At 43.5% G+C, this 16,474-nt stretch overlaps 1 protein-coding gene across 1 annotated transcript; it reads left to right on the top strand.

Annotated features, from left to right (window-relative positions):
• The first annotated feature begins 8,130 nt into the window (after nucleotides 1-8,130).
• KCNS3 (potassium voltage-gated channel modifier subfamily S member 3) lies at nucleotides 8,131-10,015 on the top strand. Its single transcript, XM_040348555.1, has one exon. The coding sequence runs from the start codon at nucleotides 8,208-8,210 to the stop codon at nucleotides 9,672-9,674; it is 1,467 nt and encodes a 488-aa protein (XP_040204489.1). The 5' UTR covers nucleotides 8,131-8,207; the 3' UTR covers nucleotides 9,675-10,015.
• Nucleotides 10,016-16,474: the final 6,459 nt, after the last annotated feature.

Below are 16,474 nucleotides of genomic sequence, written 5' to 3'. Positions count from 1 at the left end.
GGGTTAAATGCAGAGTATGGGGGGTTAAATGCAGAGTATGGGGGTTAAATGCAGAGTATGGGGGGTTAAATGCAGAGTATGGGGGTTATTTACAGAGTATGGGGGTTATTTGCAGAGTATGGGGGGTTAATTGCAGAGTATGGGGGGTATGGGGGTATTGCAGAGTATGAGGGGTTAATTGCAGAGTATTGCACAGGGAGGGAGGGATGGATCTGTGACTGCATGTGTCACAGATCCATCCCACAGCAGCTGCTGCTGCTGCCGCTCTCCCCCCTCTCCTCTCACACTGTACCGATCGGTACAGAGAGAAGAGGGAGGAACCGGCGTCATGTCATGACGCCGGTTTGTTTACAAGTGATCGCTCCGTCATTTGACGGAGCGATCACGTGGTAAACCGACGCTATCAGCGGCGATTTACCGCGATCTGTGATGCGCCGGGTCTTCTAGACCCGGCGCTCACAGATGATTCCGGGAGCGCACCCCAGCGGCCGCGCAAAAGAAGGATTCTGGGAGGACGTCCCAGGGACGTCGTCCCGGAATAACTCCACCGCGCTGTAGCAGTATTTTCGCTATGGCGCGGTGGGGTAGTGGTTAATGACATTTCTGCAGAAAAAAAAATAAGAAAAAGACCCTTTTTTAATGTAAAGCACCACAAGACAATACTCTGTGTTGCAGTGTGCTGCAGTGCGGGTGTGTTACGGTGTCATTTAAAATTAATGGCACCACAGTGCAGTAACACATGTTGCATGCATTAGTTTTACATTAGTGTCAATGGGCCCTAAATACAATAGATTCCTATGGGAACCACTGTGTTTTAATAGCTACATTGGAGTCCATCAAATACTGTAAGCAACAGCTGGACAAGGGTCTCATTTTTCTTTAAAAGGGGTGTGGCGGAACACCAGGCACCCAGCTTGGATGCTTCTGCCAAACCCTTCCAGCAGACCGAGAGCTAATGCCAGCCCTTTTTACCCCAAGCATCGCACACAGACAAGATGTTGAGGCAAAACCAAAGAAATGCTTGTTTATTGAACAGAAATACAGGTTTTTATGCACTTCAAAAGTAGGTCAGTCACCACATGAACAATAAAACCAAATATTACCCAAAACATCACACAATGGTTAGATAACAGGGTAGAGTTCACACAGAGTAAATCCCATCATGTTGGAACCTCCATGAGTTACCCAGATTAGCCAACAGACAGAAAAAATAGGTCACTCAATTAACAATGGGAATTCACACCTAGACAATGCTTTGATTTATCATGGATCCCAGACTGTCTGGCAACAGTCTATGAGGCAAAACTTTTATAATGTTCCAGCAGTCTGAAAAAGTGGAATTAAAGGGGTTGTAAAGGTTTTTTTTTTATTTTCTAAATAGGTTCTGTAGCGCCTGGCTATGTTTAGAGCCGGTGCTATTGGAAATTTAGGGGAAAGTTCAGAGAAATAGTTGGCTCTAATTGTTTAAATTTGGGGCCTCTGCTCTAGCTTTGGCTGTGCTGATTGTACATGTTGCTGTTGCCGGGGAGTGAGTTCCGCCCCGGGATGATAGGTGGCAGCAGTGGAGTCAAGTGCGGTTGGATATTTCTCCCCAGAGAGTGGTATTAAGGGGCAGACGCCATTTTTCTCAGGGGCTTCTCCTTGTGTGGCGCCCACCATTGGGGTAGCCATTCCACGACACCCCCGCAAATGGCCCTCGTGGCCGGGGTGTGCGTGTGTCGCAGTGCTCCTGGTTCCGGGACCACGTTGGCCCGGAGCAATTGATCTGCTGTGCGGACCCAGTGATCGACTGGGTCCCCAATCCGAAGGTGGTCCTGACCTGTCCGTCCAATTGGAAGAAGCTGACCGATGTGGAGTCTGTCCGAAGAATACCAAGCACGAGGCTAGTGTTCCAGGAGAGGCCTGTCCATTCCTCAGAGAACAACCTTGGTTCTGAGAGGCTGGATTAGTTGGTCGCCTTTCAGTTTCTAACTTGACCAAAACTACCTGAAGGAGATCTGGGTGCTGAATCTACTTCTACGTCTACTTCTACTTCTGGGGTAGTTCTACAGTTCCTGTAGGCTAGTGCATTGTTGGTTCACTTACCTTTTTCTTTCGATTTCCCTTCTAAATGTTTTTTTTCTTTGTCCAAATTTCTCACTTTCTGTTCCTCCTCAGTAAGCTTGCCCCCATCATCCGAGCCGTTCTGACTGGGGGTTAGTCAGCCAGAACAGCTTACTGAGGAGGAACAGGAAGTGAGAAATTCAGACAAAGAAAACAAAGAAAAAAAAAACATTTAGAAGGGAAATCGAAGGAAAAGGTTAGTGAACCAACAATACACTAGGAACCTTTTTAGAAAATAAAAGACAAACCTTTACAACTCCTTTAATTTATCTTCATAGATTTCTTGAGGGATATTGTTGATAAATATTTCTGTCCCAATTGAAGGAGCCTCTCCAACCCAATCTTCAGGAGGGCCACCATATTTCCTTCAACCGTTAACCTGTACAAAATTACACTCCTGAAGGAAAGCCTTGTTGTCCTTATTGAGAGAATTAATCCAAGCCTCGCTATCAGCGCTCAACACGTGGCTGTCCATCATTAGATAATGATCTGCTCTCTCCATGGGCCATAATCAGTGGGTAGGAAGCTTGCCCCTAGTCCTCTCCTGTCCTGGTTGGGTCTTTCACAAGGGGGAGTTAACCACTTAAGGACCCCTTCACGCCGATATAAGCCGGCAGAATGGCACGGCTGGGCACAATCACGTACCTGTATGTGTCTTAAGCCCAGCCGTGGGGTCGCGAGCGACCCGGTCCGAAGCTCCGTGACCGCACCCGCGGACCCGATCGCTGCCGGTGTCCCGCGATCGGGCACCAGAGCTGAAGAACGGGGAGAGGTGTGTGTAAACACACCTTCCCCGTTCTTCACAGTGGCAGTGTCACTGGTCGTCTGTTCCCTGATATAGGGAAAAATGATCAGTGACGTCACACGTTCAGCCCCGCCCCCCTACAGTTAGAAACACATATGAGGTCACAATTATCCCCTACAGCGCCCCCTAGTGGTTAACTCCTAAACTGCAATTGTCATTTTCACAGTAATAAGTGCATTTTTATAGCAATTTTAGCTGTGAAAATGACAATGATCCCAAAAATGTGTCAAAATTGTCCTTTGTGTCCGTCATAATGTCGCAGTCATGAAAAAAATCGCTGATCGCCGCCATTAGTGGTAAAAAAAAAATATTAATAAAAATGCAATAAAACTATCCCCTATTTTGTAAACGCTATAAATTTTGTACAAACCAAAAATAGGTAGAAGAATACGTATCGGCCTAAACGGAAGAAAATAAACGTTTTTTTTTTATATATTTTTGGGGGATATTTATTATAGCAAAAAGTAAAAAATATTGCATTTTGTTCAAAATTGTCGCTCTATTTTTGTTTATAGCGTAAAAAATAAAAACCGCAGAGGTGATCAAATACCACCAAAAGAAAGCTCTATTTCTGGGAAAAAAAGGACGCCGATTTTGTTTGGGAGCCACATCGCACGATCGCGCAATTGTCAGTTAAAGCGACGCAGTACCGAATCGCAAAAAGGGGCAAGGTCCTTAACCTGCATAATGGTCCGGGTCTTAAGTGGTTAAATGGTTACTCAGAAGAGGGATGTAAATTTGATAAGTGATTTTGCATTTTCTTAGCAATCCCCCTTGATACTCTACCTGAGATAAAGGATCAATTGAACTTGACTAGAAGCAAAATGACTGCAGTGCAGAGGACTATTGTTTTGTGCAGAGTGTGCATTCAGGACTGACCAATCAGATTTTACCTTCCATCAGTTTAAAAGAGAACAGTGAAAGCTGACTGCAGAGTTATTTCTTTTTTTTTTAAGTAGACTGCACATTTTATTTTTAAAGGTTTCGAACTCTGCACATTGTCCATTTATTTATCAAATAAGCTCATTAGTCTTGCCTATATGGTTTGCTGGAGAGAAACCTGTGTGCTTGTCATGTAAATCCCATCCCCAGAGGTTGCAAAATCCTAATTTCAGCAGCGTCTTATCAAGTAATTACATTACAAATTCAGATTGCTCACAGAGTGATCAATTTATAATTATCAAATGACATGGAATTCAAAGGCACAGATTTACACGGCTTTATTAAACGGATTTATAGGTCATTCCCAGTTTCCCGCGCTGACGTGGCAGTTGTGTGATCCTGTCTGCGCTTTCAATGTGAACGACAGGTTGTTTCTTGAACAGAAAACCTTGAGGTAAACCTCAAATTGACCCCCAATCCGAAATGGAATATTTTTTTAAATAATTTTCTTCTTCCTGTGCTTCTTTAATCATTTGCCTCCCACGCCTATTCTGGCACTTCTCATATAGATGTAAAAATCAGATTTTTTTAAACTAGATAATAACTTAGAATCCCCAAACATTATGGCCCAGATTCTCGTAGATGGGCGTAAAACTCTGCGGGCGTAACGTATCTCATTTACGTTACGCCGCCGCAAGTTTTACAGGCAAGTGCTTTATTCACAAAGAACTTGCATGTAAAGTTGCGGCGGCGTAGCGTTAATCACCCGGAGCAAGCCCGCCTAATTCAAATTAGCCGGGTAGGGGGCGTGGAGCATTTAAATTAAGCGCGTTCCCGTGCCGAACGTAATGCGCATGCGCCGTCCGAAAAATATCCCAGGGTGCATTGCTCCAAATGACGTCGCAAGGGCGTCATTGGTTTCGACGTGAACATAAATGGCGTCCAGCCCCATTCACGGACGGCTTACGCAAACAACGTAAATTTACATATTTCGACGCGGGAACGACGGCCATACTTAACATTGGTTGCCCCTCATATAGCAGGGGCAACTTTACGCCGCGCAAACCTAACGTAAACGTCATAACTTCACTGCGTCGACCGCGCGTACGTTCGGGAATTCGCGTATCTAGCTAATTTGAATACTCGACGGGGAAAACCCCCAAAAAAATTACATTTAAGATCCGACAGCGTAAGAGCCTTACGCCTGTCGGATCTAATGGATATCTATGCGTAACGGATTCTAAGAATCAGTCGCATAGATACGACGGCCCAGATTAGGACTTACGACGGCGTACATTGCGTTGCGCCGTCATAAGCCCTTTGAGAATCTGGGCCTATATATTTTGTGAAGACCTGGGGGGAAAAAATAATGGCTGTTGGAATTCTTTATGTCACATGATATTTGAGGAGCAGTTTTTCAACTACGAAATGTTTTAGAAGAAATACACATTCGTGATTTAAAGGGGTTGTAAAGGTAATTTTTTTTCCTAAATAGCTTCCTTTACCTTAGTGCAGTCCTCCTTCACTTACCTCATCCTTCCATTTTGCTTTTAAATGTCCTTATTTCTTCTGAGAAATCCTCACTTCCTGTTCTTCTGTCTGTAACTCCACACAGTAATGCAAGGCTTTCTCCCTGGTGTGGAGTGTCATGCTCGCCCCCTCCCTTGGACTACAGGAGAGTCAGGACGCTCTCTACGTTGCAGATAGAGAAAGGAGCTGTGTGTTAGTGGGCGTCCTGACTCTCCTGTAGTCCAAGGGAGGGGGCGAGCACGACACTCCACACCAGGGAGAAAGCTCCGCATTACTGTGTGTAGTTACAGACAGAAGAACAGGAAGTGAGGATTTCTCAGAAGAAATAAGGACATTTAAAAGGAAAATCGAAGGATGAGGTAAGTGAAGGAAGACTGCACTAAGGTAAAGGAAGCTATTTAGGAACAAAAATGTGCTAGCAACATTATTGGTGCCCTTCTTCCACCCCTTGTCCTAGCCCTGAAACATGCAGCCCGGCTGCTCCGGCCCACCAGGTAAATGCCTTGTATGTCCTATGGCCAGTCGGGGCCTAAAAGCAGATACAGGCATTGTCAGAGGAAGTACTTTGACATCTCTAACCATTACACCTACACATTGGTTAGCATGTATGCCCTTAAGATTAAAAAATATAGCCGATGTTTGGTCCAGGTTAGGTGAAACCATTATTGCCAACCACTATAAATCTCCTATGCTTATTGTATTAAAGGTTAGAAAACAGAAACAGTTTAAGTAAAAGGTCTACGCTTTGTGCAAATACCCTTTCAGAAATAATGAAAGCAGTGAAGAGGCACGGCATTCTATAAAAGAGGTCTGCGGAAAGTGTAAGAAAATGTCAGTCAAGGAAAAATTGGAAATCATTGATGCATAGAGGATTTTTTTATAGTAATTACAAAAGGAGTTGAAGGTTACTTCATGCTTATAGTTAAGAATTCAGGGGGGAAAAAAACCTCATGCTCGTAATTTAAAGTGGAAATATCAATGTGTGCTATAAATGCATGAGGAGGGTCTGAATCTTTTCCTCCGACGGAATTCAGTTTGAACGTGACTTTGTGTCATTGAGGCATTCAACTCCATGTATTCATTTTGCTGCAGGAAAAAAAATGTCCAGTCGTCACTGTGTGTTCAAACCACTGCGCCCCAGCATAGCTCATTCTAAAAATGTCCAACATACAAACATTTTAAACTCCTAGAAATGTGGGACAAGTTAAAAACACGGGGCCAGATTCTTGTAGATCCACGTATCTTTGCGCGGGCGTAACGTATCTGATTTACGTTACGCCTCCGCAACTTAGACGGGCAAGTGCTGTATTCTCAAAGCACTTGCTCCGTAAGTTGCGGCGGCGTAGCGTAAATAGGCCGTAAGCCTATTAGGCCCGCCTAAATTCAAATTTGGAACAGGGGGGCGTGTGTTATGTAAAATAACCATGACCCAACGTGATTGACGTATTTCACGAATGGCGAATGCGCCGTCTGTGGACATATCCCAGTGTGCATTGCTCCAAATACGCCGCAAGGACATATTGGTTTTGACGTGAACGTAAATTACGTCCAGCCCCATTCACGACTTACGCAAACAACGTAAAATATTCAAAATTTGACGCAGGAACGACGTCCATACTTAACATTGGTACGCCGCATGTACGCCTCATATAGCAGGGGTAACTTTACGCTGGGAAAAGCCTAACGTAAACGGCGTATCTGTACTGCGTCGGCCGGGCATACATTCGTGAATTCGCGTATCTAGCTGATTTACATATTTCTAGGCGTAAATCAGCGTACACGCCCCTAGCGGCCAGCGTAAATATGCAGTTACGATCGTAAGAGACCTACGCCGGTCAGATCTAATAGAAATCTATGCGTAACTGATTCTAAGAATCAGGCGCATAGATACGACGGCACAACTCAGAGATACGACGGCGTATCTGGAGATACGCCGTCCTATCTCTTCTGAGAATCTGGCCCACAGTTTTCATATCCTCAATGTAAACTGTTTGGGGGTTCTTTGGATCCTTTTCTAGGTCTAAATTATGCTGAAAATGTGAACCCCGCAGCTACCAGTTGGTTAATAGGAGCCAGCAGGATTATACATTTTTTTGGTTTAATCCGCTGAATTTATTTTTAATGTTCAATATTCATAACCAGGCTATTTTTTTGCTATTCGGCAATGTGCTAACTTAGCTGCCGATTGCGTGGTCATGCAACACTATACCCAAACTAAATTTATATAATTTCACACAAATAGAGCTTTCTTTTAGTGGTATTTGATCACCACTGTTTTTTTTTATTTTGAAACATTTTGAAAAAAACAAAAACAAAAAAAAACAATATTCTTTTAAAATATATCCAATAAATTTAAAAAACCCAATTTCTTTATAAATTTTGGACAAAATATATTCTGATGCATGCTTTTGATAAAAAATAAAATCAGAATAGGTGTGTATTGATGGGATTGCGTGAAAGTTATAGCGTCTACAAACTATGGTTTATATACTGGTCGAATCAATTCGACACATGCGTGGGATTTCGGGATGCTGGTTACACGTCACAACCAGCGGACATGTCCGATTAGGTGTACTAACCATCGGACATGTCCGACGGACATGTTTCCAGCGGACAAGTTTCTTAGCTTGCTAAGAAACTTTTGTCCGGTGGAAACCTGTCCGCTATGCCATACACACGGTCGAACATGTCCGCGGAAACTGGTCCGCGGACCAGTTTCAGCGGACATGTTCGACCGTGTGTACGCAGCCTAAGGGGTATGAATACTTTTATATATAAGTATTTAATTTCGATAATGTCACTGTGATCAAACATAATCTAATGAACTTTTCTTTTACCTAGGTGAAATGTAGCCTCTCAAGTTTATAGAACAATACAAGCTGTCAAGATGGTGTATGGAGAATTCTTCCATCGAAACAAAGGTGATGAAGAGGTGGTGAAGCTAAACGTTGGGGGCTTTAAGCAGTCAGTAGCCCAAAGAACTTTGTTAAGATTTCCTCACACAAGACTGGGGAAACTACTCAATTGCCATTCAGAAGAAGCCATACTTGAACTCTGTGATGACTATAATGTTGCTGACAAGGAATATTACTTTGACAGGAACCCTTCCCTATTTAGATATATTTTGAACTTTTACTACACAGGAAAACTCCACTTCATGGAAGAGCTGTGTGTGTTTTCATTTTGCCAAGAAATTGAATACTGGGGTATTAATGAACTTTTTATTGATTCTTGTTGTAGCAACAAATATCAGGAAAAAAAGGAAATTATCTCAGACAGGGATTGGGATCAGAGGAGTGATGTCATCAGTATGGGCTCCTCCTCTGACCAGTCCTCTGTTTTTGAGAAGGAACTGGAGCTGTTTGATTCCTTAAAGTTTGGAAACTTTCGCAGAAAAGTATGGGTCCGTCTGGAAAACCCTGGTTTTTCTTTATCCGCAAAGATTTTTGCTATTTCTTCTTTAAGTGTGGTCTTAACATCCATAGTAGCCATGTGCATCCATAGCATGCCAGAATTCCAAAAGCTAGACAACAATGACCGAGAACTTGAAGATCCAGTCCTCGCAGTGGTGGAAATTATATGCATTGTTTGGTTTACTACAGAATTTGTTCTTCGGCTCTCTGTAGCTCCTTCTCAGAAGAAGTTTTGGATGAACCCTATGAATATCATAGATTGTGTCTCTATAATCCCTTTTTTTGCCACCCTGGTTCTGGACAGCCAGGACGAAGAAAATGAGGGCATTGAGAACATGGGAAAGGTTGTCCAGATCCTGCGACTTATGAGGATTTTTAGGATTCTAAAACTTGCAAGACACTCTGTTGGGTTGAGGTCTTTGGGAGCAACTTTAAGACACAGTTACCATGAAGTTGGGCTTCTGCTCCTATTTTTGGCTGTTGGGATTTCAATATTTTCAGTCCTGGTTTATTATCTGGAAAAAGATGATGAATTATCCACTCTTGAGAACATCCCTATCTGCTGGTGGTGGGCCACCATTAGCATGACTACAGTTGGCTACGGAGACACTCACCCCGTTACACTATATGGGAAGCTTGTGGGCAGTGTCTGCATTCTTTGTGGCATACTAGTAGTTGCTCTTCCAATAACAATTATTTTTAACAAGTTTTCTAAATACTATCAAAAGCAGAAAGCAATAGATGTAGATGGCTGCAATGAAGATGAACCAAAGGAAAAGTTTAATGACCTTCCTTATTTTAATATAAGAGATATATATGCAAGAAGGATGAATTCCTTCATTTCCAGTCTCTCGTCTGTAGGGATTATTGCAAGTAATGACTCCACAGATGCCTCTAGTATCCAAGAACTTGATGATGCTTATATTGCCACATTCAAATGACAAATATGGTTCTGTCCTTTGCCATTCTTGTTATGATTTATCATCATCACTGATTGCTACCTCCTCATTTGAATTATGTTGGTTAAATCAATCCAGAACTGATAATTCGGTGCAGGTTGGAAAACGGCTTACTACAACATAGTATGCTGACTGTTTACACTTTCCCATGCCTTTGGCCATATGCTTATTACATCACCACAAATGTGCCCATTGCTGTCGTATTTATGGGCAACAAGGTTGTCACCCATGTCTATGTAGAGTTAATTGGGGTAAAGGGTAAGACTCTTTCAGGGCAAACAGGTTTGCCTTAGCCACCCCATCCATCAGCATACTCTTAGGCCCCGTACACACGACCGAGTTTCTCGGCAGAATTCAGCCAGGAACTCGGTCGGAAGCTGAATTACGCCGAGAAACCCGGCCGTGTGTACACTTTCGGCCGAGGAAGCCGACGAGGACCTCGGCGAGGAAATAGAGAACATGTTCTCTATTTCCTCGTTGTTCTATGGGAGAACTCGGCGGCTCCAGGACTGAACACGCCAAGGAACTCGATGTGTTTGGCACGTCGAGTTCCTCGGCCGTGTGTACGGGGCCTCACATTTTGTTTTCCTTTTCCACCATGCCAAAATACTTCTGGGTATGAAAGTACTTCTGGGTATGGAGGAGCATGTGACTCACTCCTTGGTAAAGTGTTCTGCCAATCAGCTCTGTCACACAGGGAGTCCAAAGCCCAGTGTAAGCTATGGCTCTGGTGACTTGCTCAGTAATGCCATAAGAGGTTGTAAACACTACCCTACCTATATGCAAGCTGAACAGTGTAGCTGAGACATCCCTGAGTCTAAAGCCTTGTACACACGATCGGATTTCCATCGGACAAAGCCATGGAATTTTGTCCAAAAGGCATTGGCTGTGAACTTGTTCTGCATACAGACGGCAAAACTTTGTCAGCCAACAAAAAGGAAACTACGTGTTTTTTCAGCTCTTTAGTGCCACCCTTTGGACAAATTCTGCTAATGTTGTGCTATGGTTAGCATTGCTTCTGAGCATGCGTGTTTGTACTTTAAATTTTTTTCAGACGCCCTTATGTACACACGATCGGATAATCCAACATCACACATTTGTTGTCGTACAATTTTAAAGCAGGCTATCCAACATTTGTTGTCAGAAAATCTGACAACAATTGTCCGATGGAGCATACAAACAGTCAGATTTTCCGACAAAACCCTGCCATCACATAATTCCTGTTGGAAAATCCGATCGTGTGTACGGGCCTTAAGAGGTACTTGTCTACTGTTTGTGTGGTATCTGGTGTCTGCCTAATCCTGCCTGTATACAGTTATTCTTCAAACATAATAGGAAAAAAATCACTGACAGCAGCTGTGGGAGAAATTGGGCAAGGGGCTCTAGTGGGAGATAATGCCTATGGTGTCTAAGAGATCTAAGTAACCAATGTGTGCTATAGTATCTTCAACCCAGTCCAGAAATATCAGTTTTTGGTAGACCTTCCTTTTAGAAAGAACCATAACTTCTGAAGTACAGTGGCAAGAAAAAGCATGTGAATCTCTTTGTGAAAATGAGAAATTAGAACTGTCTGGGTGTTATCAGCTTAAAGGGGTTGTAAAGGTTCGTTTTTATTTTCTAAATAGGTTCCTTGTGAGTCGTTCACACAGCAGCGGCACGACTTCGGGGGCGACTCTGCAAGTCGTCCTAAGGACGACTTCAGAGGCGATTTGCAAAACGACTTCTGTATAGAAGTCAATGCAGGTCGCCCCGAGCCGTCCCCGAAGTCGTACAGGAACCTCCTATTAGAACGGTTCCATTGCATTGAATGGGACGCGACACGTCAGGCCCCAGTGTGAACCGGGTCTTAAGCTAGTGCATTGTTGGTTCACTTACCTTTTCCTTCGATTTCCCTTTTAAATTTTTTTTTCTTTATTTTCTTTGTCTGAATTTCTCACTTCCTGTTCCTCCTCAGTAAGGTGTTCAGTAAGCTGTTCTGACTGACTTTCCACCGCTCGGATGATGGTGGAAAGCTTACGGAGGATAAACAGGAAGTGAGAAATTCAAACAAAGAAAAAAAAGAATTTAGAAGGGAAATCGAAGGAAAAGGTAAGTGAACCAACAATGCACTAGCTTAAAGGAACCAATTTAGAAAATAAAAGACCAACCTTTACAACCCCTTTAAGCACATTGGCCCAGATTCACAAAGCACTTACGCCGACGTATCTCGAGATACGCCGCGTAAGTCTAACTATGCGCCGTCGTATCCTCTGGATCAACTGTGGGTATGGAGTTGGGTGTATGGGATTGTACTGTGTTTTTTATTTTTTTGTTTGTTTATTTTTTGTGGTTGAACTGGATGGACTTGTGTCTTTTTTCCGCCTGACTAACTATGTAACTATGTATCTGTGGGCCGTGCCCACAATCTGAGATACGCCTAAAAATAGGCTTCCAACGACCGACGTAACTTGCCTACGCCGTCGTATCGTGGGCACTTATTTACGCTGGGCGCATTTTCCGCTCCCATAGATTTTCTATGCACATATGCAAATGAGGGAGATACGCCGATTCACGAACGTAGTTGCGCCCGGCGCATTATATACGTGGTTTGCGTAAGTCGTACGTCCGGCGTAAAGTTATTCCACATATATGAGGCGCAACTCATGCAAAGGTATGGACCAGGGAACAGAGCCGTCGTATTTTACGTTGTTTACGTTGTACGTGAATATGACTAGGCGTAGGTTACGTTCACGTCGTAGGCAGTGATCCGTCGTATCTTAGGGAGTAGTTCCGACGTGATTCTGCACATGCGCACTGGGATGCGGCCACGGGACGGCGCATGCGCCGTACGTTATTCGTATCTTTATGACGCTCAATACATCATTTACATGGGGTCACGCCTCATTAGCATGGCTCACGTCCACTTCCACCTACGCTGGCTTACGCCGAGGAAACCCAGCGTATCTTTAAGAGCGAGTGCTTTGTGAATCCAGTGCTTGCCTCTGTGCGCTGCGCCGGCATAGCGTAAAAGATATACGCTACGGCGGCATAAATATGCGCCGATGTCTGTGAATCCGGGCCATTGTGTTAGACAATTGTTGACTTTGATGAGATTCAGATCACATTTTATGGCAAATTACTGCAGAAAAACGTTTTATTCCAAGGGGTTCATATAGTTTTTCTTGCCACTGCATTTCAGAAGTGATGGTCCTTTCTAAAAGGAAAGTCCACCAAAAGCTGACACTTATTTTCTTTCTTCTATTATTGCACAAAGTGGTTACTTTGGTTCCTTGGGCCCCGTACACCGCGGACCAGTTTCAGCAGACATGTTCGGTCGTGTGTACGGCCGCCCGGACAGGTTTCCAGCGGGCATTTGTCCAGCCGACCGTTTTCCGGCGGACAAATGTTTCTTGGCATGCTAAGAAACATGTCCACTGGAAGCCTGTCCGTCGGACATGTTCGGTCGTCTGTACAGACTCACCGTACATGTCCGATCGGCGGTGGTTCAGTTACCCTGACTGGGCAGCAGGATAACAGCCGCCACGTGTCCATGAGGACACGCATAGTGGCGATTGGTGGTGCGGTGTGTCAGTGTGACACACCGCTACACCGATCTTGGTAAAGAGATCTGATGGAGGCTCTTTACCACATGATCAGCCGTGTCCAATCACGGCTGATCACGATGTAAACAGGAAGAGCCATTAATCGGCTTTTCCTCACTCACGTCTGACAGACGCGATAAGAGGAGAGCTAATCGGCTGCTCTCCTGACAGAGGGGGTTTGCACTGATTGTTTATCAGCGCAGCCCCCCCCCCCCGGATGCCCGCCCAGGACCACCAGGATGCCGCCAGGACCACCAGGGATGGCCACCACACTGGACCACCAGGTATGAAACCCTAGACCACCAGGGATATGCCAATTAGTGCCCAAGCAGCTGCCAATCAGTGGCAATTAAAAATGCTTGCCAGTGTCAGTGCCGTGATGCCTATCAGTACGATCTATCAGTGCCAGCCATCAGTGCCGCCTTTCAGTGCCCATCAGTGCCGCCTATCAGTGCCCAGCAGGGCTGTCTATCAGTGCCACCCATAAGTACACATCAGTGCAGCCTTTCAGTGCCACCTATGAGTGCCCATCAGTGACACCTATTAATGCCCATCAGTGCCGCCTATCTGTGCCCACCGTCAGTGCCCATCAATGCCATCTCATTGGTGCCACCTTATCGATGCCGCCTTATCAGTGCAACTTATCAGTGCCCATCAGTGAAGGAGGAAACTTACTTATTTACAAAATTTTATAACAGAAACAAATAATAAAAACTTTTTTTTTTTTTTTTAATCTGTCTTTCTTTATTTAGAAAGAAAGAAAGACCGCAGAGGTGATCAAATACCACCAAAAGAAAGCTCTATTTGTGGGAGAAAAACATTTAGTTTGGGTACAGTGTAGCATGACCGCACAATTGTCATTTAAAATTAGACAGCACTGAAAGCTGAAAATTGTCTTGGGCAGGAAGTGTAAGTGCCTGGAATTGAAGGAGTTAAAGTGCAACAATACAAATGAAAAATTCCTTTAAATATAGTGCCTGGGGTCCGCGTTAGTCTGCCTGGAAAGTGGCGCATCTGTAGCATATATATAGAGCATTTAAATTGACTTTTGAATGCAATTGCACTCGGCTATTGAAAAAAAAAAAAAAATTAAACGGCGTGGGGTCCCCCCCTGTCCAAACCAGTCTGGCACGGATTTTAAGGGGAACCCCACGCTAAAATTAAAAAAATGGCATGGGGTCGCCCCTAAAATCTATACCAGAACCTTATCTGAGCATGCAGCCTGGCAGGTCAGAGGGGGGGGGGGGGTGGGGCGAGCAAGCACTCCCAGAGGGCTAAAGGAAATCTAAGCTAACAGTCTTAAGTTATTAATTCCACTATTTTAAAGATAGCAGAGTTTGCTATTTTTTTAATGTTTGATTGAACAATTTTTAGTTAGTATTTTTGGCTTATTTTTAAAAGAACCTGTTATGACAGCACCCTTACTAATAAACCTATGAATATAAGAGCAGGGACTAGTAGATACTAGTAGGTACACTTGGTAACCCAAAGCATGGTGTTCTTGGAGCCTCACAGATGACTTTTGCCTATCCCACAATTGTGAAAGTTGGGACATGGGCCGGAATTTGCCTCTGATTCCAACTGTGCAGTGCCAGAGCCCCAGGGAACAGTTAAGAAGCCAGGAAATGATGGACTGAAAAGTATACAAATATTTGTGTAGACCAGGCTTTCCACAGATGTACTGGAGCCAAGTCTGAAGACACCAACATTACCAGACAAAAAATACTAGGCCCCACTGTTAAGCCTTGTACACACGATTGGATTATCCGACAAGAATTGTGTAATGACAGACTGTTGTCGGAAAATCCGACCGTTTGTATGCTCCATCGGACAATTGCTGTCGGATTTTCCGTGGACAAATGTTGGATAGCAAGCTTTAAATTGTCCACCAACAATTGTGTGTTGTTGGATTTTCCAACCATGTGTACAATAAGTCTGTCGGAAAAAACTCCAAAGTACAAACACGCATGCTCAGAAGCAATGCTCACCATAACACGACATTAGAAGAAGTTGCTCAAAGGGTGGCGCTAAAGAACTGAAAAACCATGTCGTTTTGTGTTTGTTGGCCCCGACAATTCTTTGCCGTTTGTATGCAAGACAAGTTCATGGCCAACGACCTTCGGACAAAAGTCCTAAGCTTTGTCCACAGGAAATCCAATAGTGTGTATACTTTATACTTTTAGGTTTCTTTGTTACGGTTAGCATCCACAAAGGTTTGTTTTTTATTTATTTCCCTGGCTAATTGCGAGAAAGATGTAATTTCCTGCTCAAACATGGACACTGTATATCAGGCCAGAACAAGGATGCTGTGAAAATAGACCTTTACGACAACCACAATATATTACAAAATGTAATTATTTGGATCAAACTATGGTAACTAACAAACAGGATGTTATTTATAAGAATTACAGAGTCTCTTTAAAACTGGTCCCCGTTGACCATTGTTTCCGTCTTTATAGCACTTATATCTCAGGGTATGACTTGGCCATATTTTAGTAACATGTATTGCTACTGGACTATTATTGCAGAAAATATGTTTTGTTTTGACAAACTGAATATTTTGCCTCCTGTTTTATTTTTCTACATATTTTTTCTATGGAAAAACAAAAACTAAAAATAGTTTGTTAAATAGCTATCATATTTGTTTTAGTTGCACTTCAAGCCCTTTACGCTCATTTCTCACGTACGTGCTGGGAAATTGTAGATTTTCCCAAATTTCTTTGTCTCTGGACTTATTTCTTAATATTGTCATGGGAAATGCACTGCTAATGTACAGTCAGACTGCACTTTTTCAAAGTACTGAAGAACTGGTATTTCATGAAAACCCTTGTAGCAAGGTATCTCTCTAAAAAAAAAACATATTTCGCTTATGCCGCGTACACACGATCGGAAATTCCGAAAAAAATTAAAGTCCGATGTGAGCTTTTGGTAGAAAATTCTGACCCTGTGTATGCTCCATCGGACTTTTGCTGTTGGAATTTCCGCCAACAAAAAATTGAGAGCAGGTTCTCTATTTTTCCGATGGAAAATCCACTCATCTGTATGCAATTCCGATGTGCAAAAAAACATGCATGCTCAGAATCAAGCAGAAGTGCCAAACTGCCTATTGAACGTCACCACGTTCTTGACGGTCGGAATTTCCGACAAGATTTGTGGGACCGTGTGTATGCAACACAAGTTTGAGCCAACATTCCGTCAGAA

This window comes from Rana temporaria, chromosome 4 (genome assembly GCF_905171775.1).
Source record: "Rana temporaria chromosome 4, aRanTem1.1, whole genome shotgun sequence".
Lineage (NCBI taxonomy): Eukaryota > Metazoa > Chordata > Amphibia > Anura > Ranidae > Rana > Rana temporaria.
This window is presented reverse-complemented; position numbering and strand designations above follow the sequence as displayed.